The sequence below is a fragment of the Patagioenas fasciata genome, chromosome 2 (assembly GCF_037038585.1).
Source record: "Patagioenas fasciata isolate bPatFas1 chromosome 2, bPatFas1.hap1, whole genome shotgun sequence".
Lineage (NCBI taxonomy): Eukaryota > Metazoa > Chordata > Aves > Columbiformes > Columbidae > Patagioenas > Patagioenas fasciata.
The window spans coordinates 18,018,152-18,037,943 of record NC_092521.1 but is presented as its reverse complement, the minus strand read 5'-3'; the positions used below and the strand labels follow the sequence as shown (position 1 = coordinate 18,037,943).

Sequence of the window (19,792 nt, the reverse complement as noted above, 5' to 3'; positions counted from 1 at the left end):
TTTAGTCGCCTTTCCTGTAAAGATCTGAATTACATATAAAAAAATATTCCCGTTTTATGTATACATTTATTAATTATTATTATTAACATACATTTAACTTGTTGTATTGTTGGTGTGGCTTCTATGCTGCAGAAGTTAAACACAGTGCAAGTGCGAGGATAATTAGGCTATAAACATGCCTTCAATTTACCCATTCAATTTGCTTAATGTAATCAGGAGTTATACAAATGAACCAAGGGCAAGAAGTCCTGTGGCCCTTTGGGTTACTGTGAAGGTGACAGTTTGCTTTTGGGGACATTTCCTTGCTTTTGGTATTCTGTGAAAGGACCAATAATTTCAGGTGTAAAAGTCAAGTTTTGCTTCCATGATACTGACTGCTGAATATTTTGACATGCTTTTTCTGTCCAAACAAATAGTATCATTTGGTTAGCCTAACCTGTGGTCAGTCATTTCAAATGAAGGAGTAGATTTTACCCTTGCCTTTCATTGCAATTTGTAGGCATCTATGCTAGGACCTACAAGCATAATTCGATTGGTGTCCAGCTATAGCAAAAAAGAAAAATCCAGTAATACAGAAGCAGGACAAACAGAAAATAGAATACATGCAGAGTATAATTTTATTTAATCTTAATTTTGTCACTGTTTCTTTTTACTTTATCCAGCTTGCTTGAGGTTCATTGTGCTAATAATGTCCTATCAAAGTGTCCATCGTTGTCATTGACTAATTTAAACAGAATTCCCCCCTAGTCACCTCTATAAAGGACTGTTCCAGCCATGTATATTCTAAATAAACCACTTATCCAGAGAAGAAGATTGCTTTGCACGCAGACTATGTTCATATTTCTACCTTGTTATTGTGTTAGAAATCTTCATTTGATGCATCTCAATTATATTACCCGAAGATCTCCATGCAATCTAAACCACACTGTTCTAGTGTAAAGGATAGGAAGAGCACACCAACTCAAAGACTGTTTTTCACACAAACAGGGGTTGAACAAAGGCAATGAGCTCATGAACAAACTGATAAGAGGTGTGAGTGTTTTCTCTAACTTTGCATATCAGTATAATTTCATTTTTGTAGGTATGTCCAAATACAGGATGGAGAGAAAACCATGAAGGAAAATGGTAATTAAAAAATAAGTTGGAAGATAAGATGAGGAAGATTTTAAAGACTACTCCTAGCTCACTATTCTATCTCTTTTACAAGTCCCTTTCTATTGGAGTTTGTCAGCTTGAGTAAATGCTCACAGATATAAAAGCTCTTCTGCCATCCACACAACCAGACTATAGAAAATAAAAATACAATGTTCCAGCCTGCCCTGGAGCCAAAGTCCTGGAACTCTTGGCATCTGAAAGTTGAAAGAGCCTGCACATTTCCTCCTTCACAATTTAAAAAATGTCTTATCAGTTTTGCTGCTGTTATTATGTTGTAGGCAGCAGAGATGCTGACAAGAAGCATTTTTAATTCAAAGCTTCTGTTCAACAGTTCACAGCAGAGAAGTGACCTAGAATTCTCTAGATTTTCTATGGCAGCCAAGCTGGCAGTCACAGACCCAGTAGAGATTATTTAAAAAACATCACTTTCTGAAATGGAATGCTGGCTCCCACCTGGTCTATACAGACTTGGGATGAGGGTGGGGGTGTCTGTGTAAAGATGGAGTTCGTTTTTTCTAATCTTGCCATTTTTTTAGCATCAATAGTGAGTTTCTTCTGAAGGCTTAAGTAACTATTTTGTTTTCTCATTTTTAACCTTTCATCTGCCAGTATAGACATATGCTACTTTTTCACTTTGGTTTTTCCTATTTATTCACTAAATTCCAGGACAGAAAAATTAAACTAAAATAGACCTGCTTTGATATATGAAGGGTTAACAGGCTTCAGTGATAATTTAATTAATGTAGTAAATATTTCTTTTGAAAAAAAAAAAATACTTTCTTAAAGTCTGTTTTCATTAATTGATAAGAAAATAGATTCAACATTGTCAAGGCTTAAATAAATACCTACAAAGACCATGAAAGAGAGCAAATTCTATCACCACAGTGAAATTCTCTAGATAAAAATGATTATTTTATTGAAAATAAAACATATCTGTATATGGATATATTAATTAATTCATTAGAATATTATGCTTCTTATTAAAATATTTAAATGCTGCACTGCAATCTCCACTAATGCACATGTCTATGAACCCCTGGACTGGACTGTGGAAGGGAACACAAATGACTAAGGTTGTTCTATTTTAACATTGCTTCCAAAATGCAAAACATGTCTAATGATGGCTAATTGGACTGTGCTTTTCTTTTTCTCTTTTATTTAATAAAATTGTATTATATTATTTATTTGAAAGGGTCATTCAAGAAAAAAAAAAAGATCAGGAACAGTTAGTATTGCCTAAGAGTTCTTGCTAGGCAAAGTGCTGGTAGGGTTCTGGGGATGAAAACAACCTTCAAGTTACCTGCTGTTCTGCTGCTGTTTGATAGAACAGGAGCAAGGTGTAATAGGAATCACCACCAGAGCTGTAGTGTAGTGCTGTATAGGAAATAAAACGCAGTGTAGTACGCAGATCTACAGGCCTGGGACTTCACACAAATAATGAATGTTGTTCCTGCTATGAGAAGCTAGGGTATTTCAGGTGGTACTTGATTCTTTCAGATGAAGGAAAAAATACATAACCATAAATATATACTAGTATGAAACTTGTATTTCAGTAGAGTGAGCCATACAGGAAAGAACTATAACAGAATGAAATTATAAATATGAATATTTAATTATATTACTTTATCTTCATTTCTCTCTTACTATGATTCATCACACTGTACTTACTATTTCTGCTTTCCCTTGCTGATCTGATCCTCAATAGGTTCACATTGTTAAAAATGGCTATTTTAAGGAATTAAATTTTAAGTTGAGCAGTTTTGTTTACTATGTAGTCCATTTTTTCACTCATCTATATATTTTTGTGTGACACAGAGAATATGCAATGTTTTCTTGCTAAGATGATGCAAAGTATTTGAAATATAGAAAGGATTTAGTTCTTCAGTTGTAATGATACTCAGATCCTATGAATTAATGTTTTTTTCTGTCACAGACTTTAAACAGCATATTGCTAAAATAGAGTTCATTACAACAAACTCAAAAGAACAGAAGAACTCAAAAATGATATTTCTGCAAAAAGTAACATTCTTAATATCAAATTTATGAATAAGAAAATAATTTTCTCCATTTTGAAGTAAAGCTGGAAATAAAGAAATCAAGAATAGTACCTAACTGGGTGATACAAATTTTCTGAGAAAGGAAGTAAACTTTATAGCTTCTTTGAATAATCATCAGAAACAGAAGAGATCGAAATTCCTGATGAAATTAATAGCTAATTGTCCATATAAGTGGAACAACTGCAACAATCTAAATAAAGAAGTATGTTCACATACTCTAGACCTTGAATAAGTGCCCAGTTTGAATTTGGCTGAATTTGCAAGGAGGGTGGCAACTAAAATACAGGTCTTTTCTTTAAGAAGGAGTTTTCTAATCAATATAAGGAATTTCCAAACTGCTGACAGGTATCTTTTGCAGACTGAAAAGCTATTCAGCTATTGCGTCTGGTTCTTCTATATGAGAAATTATTTTTACATTTCCATACATTACTGTATGACTGAGTCTCATTCAGAGCTGAGTTCTTCATCTAAGATTTAAATTAGCCTTTTCTGTTTTAAAATTTAAAAAAATCAACTGAAGAATTATTTTTTTCTACAATTAGTATACTTCTTTCATTACTATTATCTTTTCAGCACTCTCTCAAGTGCACAGTAATCCAATTATCTTTATTGAACTGCTCAGTTTTTCATGAAGTCTCAGTTCAATGACAGCTCTCTCACTAGTTGAGGCTTTTTGATAAGACCAGATATTGTTTCCTTTTGTCATCTTTCAATCTTTTTGATAACCTCTTTACTTTCATAGTGCAGATTGTGAAGTCATGCTCTTACAAATTAGATCTCTCTAATGTTACAGTAGATTTTCTGGTGACAATACCGTGATTTTCAGAGCCTTTCTCACTGAAAATATCTGAGTGACAACATAAGTTGGGCTCCAGGTAAATCACAAAATGGTTGACAATTACAAAACGAAAAAAAAAAAGTTATTATTAAAAACAAAATCCAAACTTTAAATTGACGTTTACTTTATACTATATAATAAAATTGAGTTTTGTTTGTTTATTTTTAAAACACTTCTGTTTACCAAACAACAGGTCACAGATGAATAAGTTCTGCTAATAAGCTCTCAGTGATTTGTTGGAGTAAGTAGATGAATACTTACCAGAAAAGTTAAAAGGATGTGCCATCTATTTAAGGAGCTAACATGCCACAGGGTAAAGATAATAGTGTTTAAACAGAATAAGGCACAAGTTCTTTATTGATAGTAATAACCACTTAACCACATTTATGTTTTCCAGAGTTGGCAGTTGGCCAGAAAAATTAGAACACAATATGTGAATAATTCTCTGTATTGAGTTTGCGCAGCTTTAAATAATGGCATTTAATTAATTTAATTGCTAATGCTGCTCCAGGAAGAATGAACATTCAAAAAAGTATTCTGTAGTGGCAATGTAATTTAGGCATTTAATCTGAGTTTAAAAGCTTGAAGTAGAAACATAGTCTCTTAGCCCTTTGTCTTGTGTATGGTCTGTGACACATTCAACTTGCAAACCTTTCAGGAGCAGAAAATGTGTTTTACACAGAATAACACGTAATTTGATGACAATTTTAAAATATCTGAATTATTACAATTCACTTAATTTCATTTCTACAAAGTAGTAGAATTAAATTTTTAAAAATAAAATGAAAGTCAATATCAATATGAGGTTTGCTTGCACTCAGTATCTATTGCATCACATTCAGAAAGATGCTCTAATAACCAGAAATAATATTCTAATTTATTGAAATGCTATACAACATTTATATAGGCATTTCTATGCTTAAGATTATGCCATGCAATGAAGAAGCACACTAAACTTTTCAAACTTTTAAGTCTCAGAACTAAGCACATGAAGGTAAAGTACTTTTTTGATTGGTTTTCTGAGGATCACTCTGACAGCAAAGATATGCACTGATCTCTTTTGACAAATTTTCTACTGAAACAAAAATATAATCATGGTGTCCACGGTCAGGTTCCTAGATGAGACAATGTTTTCCACAAAATCAATGGAAAAAAGAGTTGCTTTTCAGAGGACAATTTAGATCCCAATTTGAATGCTCTAAGCTAAACTAGATGTCTTAATCTAGTGGTGTAAATATTCCTTCATGATGCTTTTTTGAAGGTAGAGATCACCTGGTTACAAATGTCAAAATTACAGTCCTGTGGTACTTCACATGAAGGTATTTCTAACCTATCAGTTCAGAAACACAGAGAATTAATATCATAGTAAAGATTAACAGAGTGTGTCTGCCTACTCATGGATTTCATGAACGAGATACCAAGTGAAACTGCAGGGTCTGCACACTGTTGCAGCTATCACAGTTCAAAAAAGAACTCGACATATGTACACAAAGTACAGATATCTTTCAATAACAGGAGATGGAATAAACATCAAGGTCTTGAGAGAAACAATAAACAATACCAGACCTGACAGTCTCACCTAGGACCCTCATCCCTGCTCATGGGCTAAGAAATCCCCTTTCAACCCAGCCTGGGCCATCAGTCCGCTGCTGCAGCAACACCATAGGAGTTCTGGTCTCAGCCAGTCTCCAAATACCTGCTGGATGCACCCCTTGTCCCTGCGCAGTAGAGTGCTTAGCTCCTCCATGGGCTCTTAGCCCTGTGCTGCTACCCTGTATCCAGCCTGGCCTTGACCCCTTTTCTTTTTGCTCCCTAGATGCACCTGGACCCTGATCCATTGTTTGCCATGTTACCATGGTTATCGATGGACCCTGTTACCAGTCCCCGGCTCTGTCCCCCATATTCAGCCCTGTGGGGCTTGGGTCACTGAAGAGTGCAAAGCCTGTGCAGAGCGACCTTCAAATAACACATGTAATGGTCAGAGAAACTGGTTGTGAGTAGCAATAGTCTTTGACTCATCCTAGTGCTTTAATGAGGAAAAGGTGAATGTAACTGAAATACTGTTGTGGCCTTTCAGCAGGTGCCCTATGAAGTCACTGTGATGCTCATCTGATTATAAGGCAACAGATGTCACCTGAAAGCAGGAACAACAGTAATGCCACAAGTACCTATGTTTTCAACCATGTCACCTGCACTCATGTGACAATAGGGGCCTTAAACTGATTTCTGGGGAATAGGGTAAAAAATGCTAGTATTGTAATTTCTGCAGTAGTATGTTGTATATTCTGTCAAAGAAGAGAAAAACAAAGCAGAACAAAGCAAACAAACACCTGTGTGTTACAGTTGTGGCTAACTATGACTTATTTATACACCTATGTGTACTAGTCATTTATGCTTAGCTATGTAGCTAGTAGTGGAAAAGAAATGGGATGGCACTCTGGAATTGTTTATCTTTGCCTTCTACTATAAAATAAGTCTGAAATGCAATACAGGATATCAACATCAACATTGTAATGTGTATTGGAAGTCTTGTGAGGTGAATCCCAACCACCCAGCTCTCATATGTGATAAGATTTATAAACTAATGTAGCAGTCTTTTAAAATGTTACCTACAAGATAGTGCACTTGGCTTAAAAGAATGAGCTAGAAGCCAGACTCAGAAAATAGGGCAGTGTCCTTTCTCTTTCATTTGCATTTATGCCACAAATAGTATTGGAGGTGAAGACTGATGCATATCATCATCATCATAAACTCAGGACATGCTGTCTATCACATAAATGAACTTGAATGGAGTTCTAAAATAAAGAGACAGAAGAAGAGAAAATATCTCCATCTTTTTGAAGGGAACAGTGAAAGTATAGTGTGAAATATCTCATATGGGAAAGCCAATCTTAGAAGCAGAGAGGTTCAGGGGGAGAGGTTGGAAAAAAGGAGACCTAAATCTCAGGGGAAATTGAAGCAGACCAGGAAAAAAAATCTGCACTATGTGTATATTAAGACTGCAACTTCTTAAATGAAGTTTCCCTTGTGTAACCATTTACAATCTGTAACACATATTTAATCTTTGGGACTTTTTTCTTTTCTTTTTCTTTTTAGAGATCCAACTGGATTCAAGTAAAAATAACAGGCACACTGTGTAATACTTTCATGGAAGAACCCAATCCAAACATGACAAATGTGCTACTTGGAACATTTACAATCCAAAACAATCTTGGGAATCCAATATATTGTGATATGGTTTCTTCTAAGCAGCAAGAGTCGGTTTTTTATACTCAGTAAATCTGCTAGGAGATGTTACACAACAGAAACACAGACAACAGATGAGACAATTTACAACTGCAAGAGTGTTATAGTTTCCTATTGTCATTCTGCATTATACATGATGCATCAAGATGAAGTTTGATAAAAGTTTTAAATTAAGGTATATGGCCTGTGTCAAAAGGGCAATGTTTTTTTCTCCTTGTCAGCTATGTGTATCTCATTCATGCCTTGAGTTGCTCTTAGCATTTGTGAGCCATGCAACAGGCTGGACCGGAGAAAAGGACGAGGGAATAACACAGAGACAGTGAAATGATATGATTTCATCTATACTAATTTCCTGATCTGGCTCCTGACATAGCCTTGTGTGTGCTACAGCAAACAAACAGGGAGAGAGCAAGGAACATGAGGCTGGGGACCAGACTAAGTCTGTAGCACCTCAAAAACAATAATGACATTTAACACCAAAATTCAAATAATTTTACCTCCACCACTTTTTCAATTCCTTTGCCTGCTCCCTAGTTCTGACTTGATCTCACCAATTCGATGGTTAGCCCTCTGAAAAATTCTCTAATACTATGCTTATTTATCTTGGTCCATTAGCCAAAACTGAAATGCTTTGCCCACCAAGACCAATGTGAGAAACCCTTGTGCTATAAGAATCTTTATATCATTTTGCAGGTGTAATCTAATCCGTTTTATCAATACTTGGCTTCTGCCTACTTTTCTATTATCATCTTACAAGAATTTCTTCTTTGCATTTCTTTTGTCCAATTAAGTCATCGTTTTTAAGCAACATTTACTGGGTTTATTAAATATTATTTTATGCTGCACTTTACAAGGTACTCTATGAATAGTAAATAAATAAATATATCTAATTGATAAAGAATGCTTTAGAAAAAAAACTTTTCAAGTGTTTGCAGAACCTTGGAAAAGGCTGAGGTATAAGGAGTCTGTATTTCATTAAACTTCAACAATATGTCAATCTGTAATGTATTTTAGATGTGGAAGTAGCAGAATTGTGGATAGAAGCAGAAAATTTTTCCATATGAAGATGCATCATGCCCAGAACAACACGTTCCTATTACTTGCAATAAAGAGCTCTCATGATAAGTACAGAATTGAGCAATGCTACCCTGTAATTAAAGATGACATAACATGTTGCTATTTTACAACACTACTTGTCTATAAACATCTTATTCTTGTCATCTGTCTGCTTACTAATAACTGGTAAACTGGAGAGAGAGGGTGTTGAAAAGAGTAAACGTGCAGCACAGGCTTTCATTTCTACATCATCAGTTCAGACCTGGACACAAATGCTCATGTTGAGAAGCCATAGTTTAGTAGCATTTTCTTAGCCTGTAGTTTAGTAGCATTTTCTTAGCCTGTGGTTTCAAATAATTTCCCAGATGATGCATATATTCATCACAAAATCAGCTCTACAATTGCCACTAAGTGCATCAGGGTTGATTATCTCTTTAGAGAGACTGGGAGTTGAGTGTTCAAGTGGCAATGATATCTGGTACTAAAGGAACTAAGAACACTTAGACACACACTGACAGAACAGTAAGGGAAAAACAACATAAATGCTAAATCAAATTAAAGAAAATTAATTACAATTTTGTGATTTTAATGTTTTAATTTCTTCCTTAATTATACAATAAATATGTAAGGAAGTCTCTTCCTCTTATATTTTTTTATGTAGAAGCAGTAGGATTGCTTTCTGAAATCAGGTCTGTTCACTTTCTCTATACTCGTTTCAGATGCAGAATGTAAGATGAAAACCAAGAGCAAGGAGGTATAAGAATTCTGCGCCAAAACATGAGCTGATACTGCTATGTAGTTTTTAATTATTCGATTGCCATTGTTTTCAGAAAAACACTTTTTTAAAATGTCCTAAGAAGAATGAACTGGTGTTTTTAAAGTACGCAAATTTCTAGATTTTAGTTCATTTTTTTTTTTTTCAATAATTCGATATGATATTTCCTTAGGATAAACCTATTTGTTTAAAACAAACAGGTTAGCTTTGGAGTTTCAAACCATTTCTAATGTAGAGCTGCATATAAAAAATAAGTTTTAAGACTGTGTCAATATTTTGGGACAACTTTTCCAATTACATCTATAGTGTGTATCATAGATAAGCAGTTTAGCTAATTAATTGTTAGTTGTAACGTGCAACTTCTATTCCATGGGGGTTTAGTGGCCTGCTGCCAACCATCTGACAAAGGAATGGCTTTTTCTTTTTTTTTTTTTTCCTTTAAGGTGTTCAGGTAGGGATTCATCAACAGAAATACAGAATTACCAAAGGAAAATGGCCCCTTCATCCAGAAAATTAATATTTACCTGTAGATAAAATTGCTTTCAACTATTTTATTTATTTTTTTCCCCCCTCAAATTGTAAGACATTTGACTAACCATCTAGTTCATGGCATTATTATCACCCATTCACAAAGCTGCTTAAATTTACACTGAGGTTTGCTTAGATGACCTCATTGGATAATGAGCAATTGTGTGTTAAGACTTGATTGAATGAGAAAATGTCTTCCAAAATAAACTTCTAACAACTTTTTTTTTTTTTTAATTTTATTTTAAATGGTAGAGAATTCCAGTACTGAGTAAGCAATGACTCCTCTCTTCCTGTTAAAATAAAATTGTCATTATAATCACGACTAAATGGTTACAATGGTATTGCTTTGTGTGTGTGTGTGTGATAATGTCAGTGACTGACATAACTGGATGCTTTATCTACAAACCTCAAAAAAATAAGTTGACCTATTTCCAGACATTTTGCATGACATATAATTTGTATTTGACTTAGTGAGAGCTGCTAAATGCTCAACAGTAGAAATATCTCATTATGGATCTAAGTGTCCAAACATCAAATATAAATTAGACTTAGATATGGAAAAATTAACAAATTTTGAAAACCTGTTAAGATGACAAAATGAGTCTGTTCTCAGGTTACACTTCTGTATTACTGAGATGCATGTTCTTATCATTAATAAACCTTTCCACCTGCAGAGTTTCCTATTGACTTTTGAAGAGTTTTTAAGATTGAATGCTGAAGTTATATCAAGGCAAATGCAAGCCAAAATTCTATCAAATACTAAATGCAGGATGAAGGATTCAGCCATGTAGCTCTAGAGGTACCAGCGTCACCAACTAGTTGCCTCGTTTTTATGAACTTTAAGGATATTTCAAAGTCTGCTATTGTTTATTACTGCATCAAAATTTAATTGAGCTGTAACTTAGGAAAAGCATGAGGGAGCAACTGCTTATAAACATGGAGCTGCATTTAATGTGATGCTTTAATGAGCAGTATATTAGTTCCTACAGAATACTGTTTTAACTATATTGGATTACAGTTACCACTACTTGTCTAGACATGGGATCAAAATGTGAATCACAAATTAGATTGCCTTAAGATTTGCTTTCGTCAGGGTATTGTACTTATCTTAATAATATGACAGGCCAGTAGCTGAAAAATATAAGTTCACAATGAAAACCTCAAAATCTCTTGGGAAATTGATTTCATGACTTACAGTGTACTTTTTTTTTCATGAAAAATGACATTGAAAACACAAGCAAAATGCTAAAGTAAGGCTGACATATAATTGAGATCTCAAATTAATCACTGTCTTAGTTAAACTTCAATATGAGGCATGTATCAAAATGATAAATTACAGTAGCATAGGTTGACAAACATGGCTTTTTTAACAACATTATTCTGAAAGAATTAAATTAAACAGAACATTGAAATAATGAGTGGAGTTTTTGCAGACTAAGGGAGAGATATTTTTTCTTCCGATAATTACATATTTCTTAAGGCAGAAGAAATTATAGGTTACTCATTGGTTTTTAACTTTCAAATAATGTCTTTTTTGCAGATGATATTTCCATTCACTTTGCCTGGACCAAAACAATGCATGGTTCTGTGGCTCTGAAATCAATCACCTTGTTTATTTATTAGTTTATTTATTTATTATGACTTATTAAAGAAAATTTGGCACTCCACAGACAACAACTGAAGTTCAATTGGTAGTTATAAGAGAATAAAGCACTAGATCTATAATCAAGCACATGTGCATAAGCTTTTTTCCTACAAATGATAGGCTATTTTGGAAATAAAAGAGCAAGGAAGATAAATCTATCTAGATGAATTTATCACATATTCTCTCTAAAATAAGACAGCAAATTCTTCACAGCAGGAACAATCTTTAATTGTACTTTTGTGTACTGTTAATAAAGTGACATAGCTACCCCTGCTGAGCCTTTGAGAGGTACTAGTGATTAAGTACTCTTTCCTGCAATGCCACAGTTCCCTGCCTAGAAGCCAGACCCATAGTCATGGACAATGTTCTTCTTGCCAGACCCATAATTTCACAAAACAATTGCTGTTTGTTCCGCTCCACAACTGCTACTTCATGCTGTTCACATATGTGAGTGGTAATAATGTGGCCAAGGGCAACTTTAAGCAGATCAAAGGTTGGTGTGGGATTCTGAGGGGAAAAGCGAGTGGAATATGATTCCAGATGGTGTTGGTATCTCCTCAGTCCTGGTTAGGAGAAATGTTCTGGCTATGAGCAAGTGCATCCAGCAGACCAATGCCTAGCTGCACAGTTGTCTTCAAGTATCTGGCCTCCTTAATCATAGTACCTCATCTGAAGATGAAATAGGACTGCTGGAAAGAAATGAAACCACCTGATCAAGGTGAAGGAGAACATAACCACAAGCAGACTTGCCTACCTCAAAAGAAAGGCCTTCAAAAATAGTTTTGTCAGTGAACAGGGACCTGTCTACACCTAAACTACAGAGTAGAAGATAAGAAAATTGAGCCCAGCATTAGAAGGAAGATGGAGAAGTAAGCAGTAAAATTGAGACACTAGACTTTAAGACATCACATTCGGATTTATTATGAATTATTATTCAGAATCTCCTGGGAAGCAATCATGAGGAGGAAGGACAGCCAGAGAGATGGTTGATGTTTTTAAAAGACAACCAACTCTTTTAAAGGAAAGTGAACTTTGACAAATGACTCTTGAGGCTAACAAGGGAGCTTCTTAGTGACTAAAATGCAAAGAAGTACAGGCAAAAAGAAAGTGGAAAAATGACAGACAACAAGAAAGGAGTATTAAAGTGTTGCTTCAGTTCTTAGAGACAAAATGAAGAAAGCCAAAATCCAAGGGATACTAACACCAGAGGGGGATGTTGTGGTTTACAAAAAGAGATTCTACAAGTGTGCTAGTAGCAAAAAGGACAGGCAAAAATACAGATACACTACTGATTAGAAGAACAAAACAATGGATCACATGGGAAAGGCCAAATAATACAATGCCTTTTGTGCATCATTCTTCACAAGAAGAAACATCTTCATGTATTAATACAGTTGGTAAGGAGAGAAGCAGTCAGTTCTGGGTGTGCAGTGATGGATTATGTAGAGAAGCTGAATATGGTCACATTCATAGATTCACCCAAGGGTACAGGAAGAGCTGTCCCACCATGACTGAAAAGCTGCTGTCTGTAATCCATGAAAAATTATGGCAATCAGTGGTAGTTCCTCCTGACTAGACAGACTAGTGATATACCTGTCCTCATGAAAGCAAGAGGGATCACCCCAGGCACTATAAACTAGTAACTATTCCCTCAGTTGCTGGAAGTAGCTTGAAAAGTACACTTTTGCAATCCATTTTCTAACACCTGAAGGATGAAGGTAATTGGGAATAGTCAGCACAGACTTACAAGGGCAAATTATGCTTTATAAACCCAAATGACATTTCAGGATGTGAAGGGCTGTTAAAAGTGGCCACTGCTTCCAGCAGCTCTGGGGCCTGGAGGTTTCTCTTGTTCAGCCGTAGGAGTCCAGCCCTGAGACCTGGGGGTGTCTGCCTCAGGCCAATAGGCCTTGTTGATGCTTTCCCATTTGCAGGTTTAATCAGTCACATAGCTGAGCATGTATCCCAGAGAAACATACACAAGACACCAACATAACCAGCTGCAAACTGCAGAATTTAGATTGCCTTATTATGTTTAGTATATTTCCTTGTTACATTTATTATGTTTCATTTAATAAACAGGAGTTTACTTGTTTAGGCAACTTAAGCATTAGCTTTCCTTTCTTCATTAGGCAAACTCAATTAAATACCATTTTTATTAAGGGCTTGGTGAAGCAGTCTTATGACAGAGAGCAGCCATATCCACAACAGCTATGACAAAATCTGAACAAAGAAATAAAAGCCTGTAGTATGTGTCAGGTAGTAAGCCTGGTGACAATTAACAGCTTAAAGTCTGTAGCTTTTACAACTTCAACTTTGCAAACAGTTTTTGAGTGGACCTTTTATAGAGACCACTTCAATAATAAACAATAAATAATTAGTACTCTTTTAAAATTTTATATGAAGTTAATAGTGAAGATATTAATAGCTTAATATAGCTAGTACTTCATGAAACTTATCTAAATACAGTATTTAGATTATGCATAACCACATTTCTGAATTTTGATGGGCAGGAGAACTAAAAATAGATTATCTTATTTGTTCGCATTCTCTAGCTCTATATCAACCATCAAAATTATTTTTAGCATCTACATTCTGGCACATTTAAGTCCTACTAGTATTTCTGATCTACATGCTTCAATAATCCTGTACATCAGCGACCAATTTTTCTTAATATTGCTGAAAAAAATGCATGATAGGTCCCTAGAAGTCACTAGATAGAAATCGTATTCTGTTAATAAACACCATCTGCTCCCCTCTTTGCTGTCCCCCACTGCCATTACCCATAAAGATAAGATCAGCCTTGAAATTGTTAACATTGCTCTCCAACTCCTCTCAAAAGCATTTCAGTAGGATTACTGAATTCCTATAGCACCATTATAGCACAATCATGAAGACCATTTCTTTATTTATACACTATCTAATAATTCAGTTTTACAATTCATCTTTAAAAACAGGTGTAGCTGTACAAAGCAGATTAAATAACATTTAATAACACTATTATAAATAATTGTGATTCCTCTGCAGGACAATCAGAATTTTCACTAATCTTAATGTTAATTAATATGTTAATTTATTTTTTTTCTTTCCTGTGATCAACAGGATAACACAATAATGACTATACTTTTTCTTTTAAATAAAGATTGCCATAAATTCTAGCAGTAAATTTGTTAATGAAGTAAATGATTTTAACAATGTCAGCTACCTTTTTAATAGCTGTAAAATAACTCAGTAAGAACAAAAGAAAGCTCTGTTCAAAGCAGGACTAGGTTCACTGAAACTCATTGTTGTATGGGTCAAGCTGCTATGTTGTTTTCTTTCTCAGCAGCTGTATTTCCCCTCCTGTACTCTCAAGGAATAAAGCTGCTTATGTATTTCAGGACAACAGGAAACGGAAAAGTGCATCAAATTCTTCTATTCTGAAAGCAAAATAAGCTTATCAGAAATAAAATGAAAAGGACATAGCCACACTGTGACTTGGCCTAAATTATCAAGTAGGGGATGAAGTGTAGCATTTCTGCTCCATACATTAGTACCCATACATGTTACACAGACCCTGAAAGCTACTGAAAAAGAAAATCAAAACGAAGATGCCAGGGACCTCTCCAGAAAAACAAAAAACAAAACAAAACAAAACAAAACAAAACAGACATGGAATCAGCAACCTTGTAACTTCCCCATTTCTCACTCCAGCCAGCAAAGCTGTGTTGCTTGACAATGTTTAAATGATAAATTGCTACTGGTAATTATTGTAGCCGAAGGTTTGGGGTTTTTTTAAATCCCTCTTTAATTTTCAGTGCATCTCATAATTTTCTGTTGTCACTGTAAGTGAAGTCTGTTTGTTTTGAGTAATCTGTTTATGTTTTCTTTCATGAAATCCTTTTTATCCAGGGATAGTGCGCTACATAGAGAGGTGTATTTCTCAGATATGTTCTTTCTCAAATAACAGAGAAACTGAACATAAAGAAGTATGTGCACAAGAGTACCAAAGCCAACCCAGATATGCCACTTGACATTGGGGAAAAAAAGATGGTAAGAAGGAGAGAAAGAAGGAGAGAAGGGTGGAGAGACAGAGGATACAGACTGAGGCCTATGCTATTGATGGTGGGAGACCAGAATGGGTATTTCTGTGGTCTATTGTGTACTTAGTTTGACTGGATGTAGTTGCAGGGGCTTACATATGATGGTCCAGCATAGCACTTCTATTTGTAATATAATTTTACATAATTTCATACATTTTTTTTTTCCTCAGGAGAGCAGAAAATTAATATGTTCCTCTGTGCTATGATCAAGAATATCCACAGTAGATTTGCAGTTCCCACAGATTCTGTAAGACACTCTGTAGTTTCTTATAAACTTTCAGCCCAAGTGCAAATTTGTCATGCAGTGTGGAAGGTCAGAGACAGAGATGTTGGTGGACTTTGTTTATTTTGTTTGCTTGTTGTTTTGTTCTGGTTTGGTTTGGTTTGTTTTTTAAATGTAGTGAACAGTAATGCATCCCATATAGCCATCTGTCTATGTCCTCTATTTCCAAATATTTCAAAAGAATTTTAAATTATCATTGATTATGAAAGGTATGTTCCTTCCACATGGATCTAATACATTCAGATATATGTTTCTACTGCTCATCCTGCCCTCTCATGGTATCTCTATCATTTTGCTTTATTGCAACGATAGGTTGCTAATCATTTCTATCTTAGGTTACAAGTTACAAATCCATAATCAAGCATGGAAGTGTGTGGTCTGATACTTAGTAGTGCAAAGTATGCAGATGTTTCATCAAGAAGCTGAAAAGAAGCTACTGGGCAATCACAATTTTTGAAAATTGAATACTAGGTAGAACCAGATCTGAAAATGTTGATTGCAGAGTTATGCACTTTCACAAAGAGTAAAAGAACAGAAATGGAGATTGCCTTGATGTGATTATCATTTAAATACATCTATTCTCTCATGTCAAGGAATGATACATGAAATTAATGTAATGTAATGAATTTTCATTTATTTGCTAGCTTGGGATAAAGATGGGTAGCTTTATAGGAAGTAAAAAAAAACAGGTATTGAAAGCAAAATTCTGTCACTGAATGAAAACTGCTTCTTTGCAGCTCTTAAAAAAAGGAGATCTGGCTGTTGGAATTGAGACTCCAGTGAACTAAAACTCTGGGGTCTAGCTTAGCTTCTTTCAATATTCCTGACCGCACAAAATAAAGCCTCACATTAAAAAAAAAAAAAAAAAAAAAAATTCAAGGCAACAAGTTTATGCTCTTTTCTGAAATCATGATTTCTATGGTTGAAGGTAAAATTTCCCCACACTTGTCAGTGATTTAGGAGCTTGAGTTCTATTAATCAGCATGTTATTTTATCCCAGAAAGGAACTAGCTGAGGAGCCAGTCATATGTGCAAACTGAATTCTATTGGTGATTTTTCATTTTAGTTTTAATCATTCTTTATCATAACTGAAATGCATAGTACACTTTCTATTAGCCTTAGTAGTGCAAAACCTTTTGGCAAACAACGTATAAGGAGAGCAGCTGGTACTATATATAGCGAATTTTAATTTCCCAATTTATGGCACCAAATGAATGATTAAAAATGCAATGTACTTTCCTAATATGCATAAGAGAAGTATATACTATATTTTGTGTAGCTAATAATCCGAGGGAATTCCATAGTACATTTCTATATAACTTTTTTTTTTTTTTCTAATAATGTTGCTGCTGAACAAAGTTATGGAACACTTGAAAAGATAACAGTCTATAAATTTGCTATAATCTAACCAAAAACAATTATTACACTTAGCTTGAATTAACAGACTACAAAGTAGCTATAATCCAGGCAAAACCAGTTACACCTAGTTTGAATTTCTGTTTTGTAAATTACTTCTTGCTTGTGTGCAAGCCATAAGAAAGAGTGTGTGTATTGTCTTATTTATTTTCTATAGTAACTCAAGGAACAAGGAACTATGTTAATAGCTGAAGGTATTTTACTACAAAGTGATTTGGGGCTTTATTTATACAGTAGCCCTTCATTGCATTACCAGTTACTTTGAGCTCGCTACTTTCTCAGAGATTAGTTTCTGTTGCTAATGGGACTGTGCAGGGTTCAACGATGACCTCAGAGCTTCTCCAGGCAGTTTACTATAGCTCCTGGCTTGCTGATTGAGACACTTAATAGTAGCAGAAAGACCAAGTGTCTTTACATCAACTTAAAAAAATAAAAGTTTTTGTTTATATCCTATAAACACGTTAGAGTTCATAATCTCAGTGCTAAGAAATTGATTAAAAAAATGGATGGATGATATATTCCAACTCTTCAACAGCTCTTCAAATGAGACTGAAATGAGCTTGATTGGAAACAAGTTCCTTCCTGGAACATACAATATATACAATACTATAAGCTTCTGGACCTCAGGAATACCTGTGCCAACTCATTTACTCCAGTGTCTGTGTGAAAACTGAAGGTAATTCTAAAAACTGCAATAGGGAAATAACTTTATGTTAGTTTAAAGAACAGAGTCAGCATTTCTTCTATACAAAAGTGTGAGAGGGAATTCATCCATAGAACTTGCATAGAGAAATTCAACTATTTAGTGACATTCAAGAGTAACTAGTAATGTCTTTACATTAATTTGAATAAGCGTGTGTTAGAAAGGGCAGAAAGATTATGACCGTGTTTTCCAGAATTTAAAGAATTTGGTGGTATTAAATGTCTTAAAACATTTGTGACTAAATGGGACTGTAGATGGTAGAGCTTAAAATATTTTTGTTTCAGGTGTGAGTCTATGTCTCCAAATGACTACATAAAAAACAAATATTGTATGTTGGATAAGACTATAAATGTGTATTTGTAGACATTTTTTGGGACATTTAGTTTTATTATGCATAGAGACCAGAGAAAAAAAAAATCAAGAATCTTTTGTAAGATGTCTTACCTTCATAGTAAACTTTAAACCCATGAGCACTAACTGCAAAGTCACTTGTCAAGCGCAGTGAAAATACAGATTTTGTACTTGTCACAGGTGGAGGAAGATGAAATCCTGTTAACCTAAGAAACAAAAAAGCACAACTCGTGGTTAATTGTCTGAAAAATAAAACCGTGTGTGACAGATTGATCTTCCAAACAAGTATTTCATCCTGGAAAGGGCAAGTGACTTAAAAATATAGAATGTTTATATTACTTGAGAAAATTATTTTTATACAATAGCTTAAGGAACCAATACAAAATTTTATCAGCTTTCATGGACACTGAACCAGTTAAGGTATATCGGTTTGAGAAAACAGATACTTTAGCAGAGATTATAGTAAGATATAGAAACTAGAATTTAAAAATTGTCTAGATTATCAGTAGATGGAAAAAGCATAACAAAACAAAACAAAAAACAAACAAACAAAAAACCAACCACCAGCTAATTTACGCTACTTAGGGTTATGTTCAAACATCTATTACATTATATATTTCACATAGACTTCTGCTAAATTTTTTAGGGGATGCATTTTCTGTAGCAATATGATGAGAGAAAGGGGACTATGAGTCACTTTAATGAGGGAATTCAGTATTATTTAAACCATGTGCTTTAGCCTCAAAGAAAATATTTCTGCTTTTAACTCATATAGGAAATCCAAAGAGTATCATTGTGAAATCATAGATCCATTGCAAAATCATCTATTGCAAGCTTCCATTCTTCTGCATCGCTGGCCCCTCTCACCTCTGTGTGTGCCAGTGGGGGAGTTTTGGCTGTTTGGCCATGGGCTGAGAGTCCACTGCAGACTCTGCTTGGAACCAGCTTTCTAACTCCTTCTTAGCCTCCCTGACGTTATCCAGCCTTCTCACTGCATCCTGCAGTTCAGCCACCTAGTACAGGAGGTCCTCCACCTGGGCACATATATTTCAGGCTGGTCTGCTGCCTGTCCCTGCCCCAGGAGAAAGGTCCAGGCACTTCATGCAGTCTGAGGTCTGCACTGCAGCCTCTCCCTTCAGTAGCTCTGTCTGTGCGGAGGCATCAGCCACCGCTTGGGTAGATGGTGCAAAGCCCCCAGCCGGAGCTGCAAACTTCGCTCTGTCCTGCTGGAGGCCAGTGAAGTGCTATGCCACACCCCTGGTGAAGCGCCACACCCTAGCTGAGGCATCATGCCCTGTTTGCCTGCTCTGTTGGAAGCACTCTTGGTCACCAGTGCTCCCCAGGTGTCTTTCTATAGGCATGGGGATGGTCACAGTTGCTCTCGCAATGCCCAGATCTCATCAGCATCTCCTGCCAGACCTGCCTGCTTGTGGTGGGTCTGTCCACTGCCCTGATGTTTCCCAGCTTCAGAATAATCCCTGTCTATGCCAATATCTGCAGCTCTGCTGTGGATTGGGCTGGCTCCAGAGCAGCTTCCCTCAGCGACTAACTGCTAGTCTTCATTACACAAGGTCATGGGTTGGTTTACACAAAACCAGGCCTGTTCGTAACAGATGGTGTGTGTCTGCCTCAAAAGAGGAAGAAGATCTTCATGCAA

General features: G+C 35.4%; 1 protein-coding gene across 5 annotated transcripts in view; it reads right to left on the bottom strand.

The window, feature by feature from the left end:
* Positions 1-19,792, bottom strand: part of CSMD3 (CUB and Sushi multiple domains 3) — a 637,009-nt gene that overhangs the window by 507,056 nt on the left and 110,161 nt on the right. For all 5 annotated transcript variants that reach the window (XM_065830155.2, XM_071803847.1, XM_071803848.1 and 2 more), the window contains exon 3: positions 18,229-18,341. In XM_065830155.2, the coding sequence (XP_065686227.1) occupies positions 18,229-18,341 (113 nt within the window). The remainder of the gene's footprint in view (positions 1-18,228; positions 18,342-19,792) is intronic.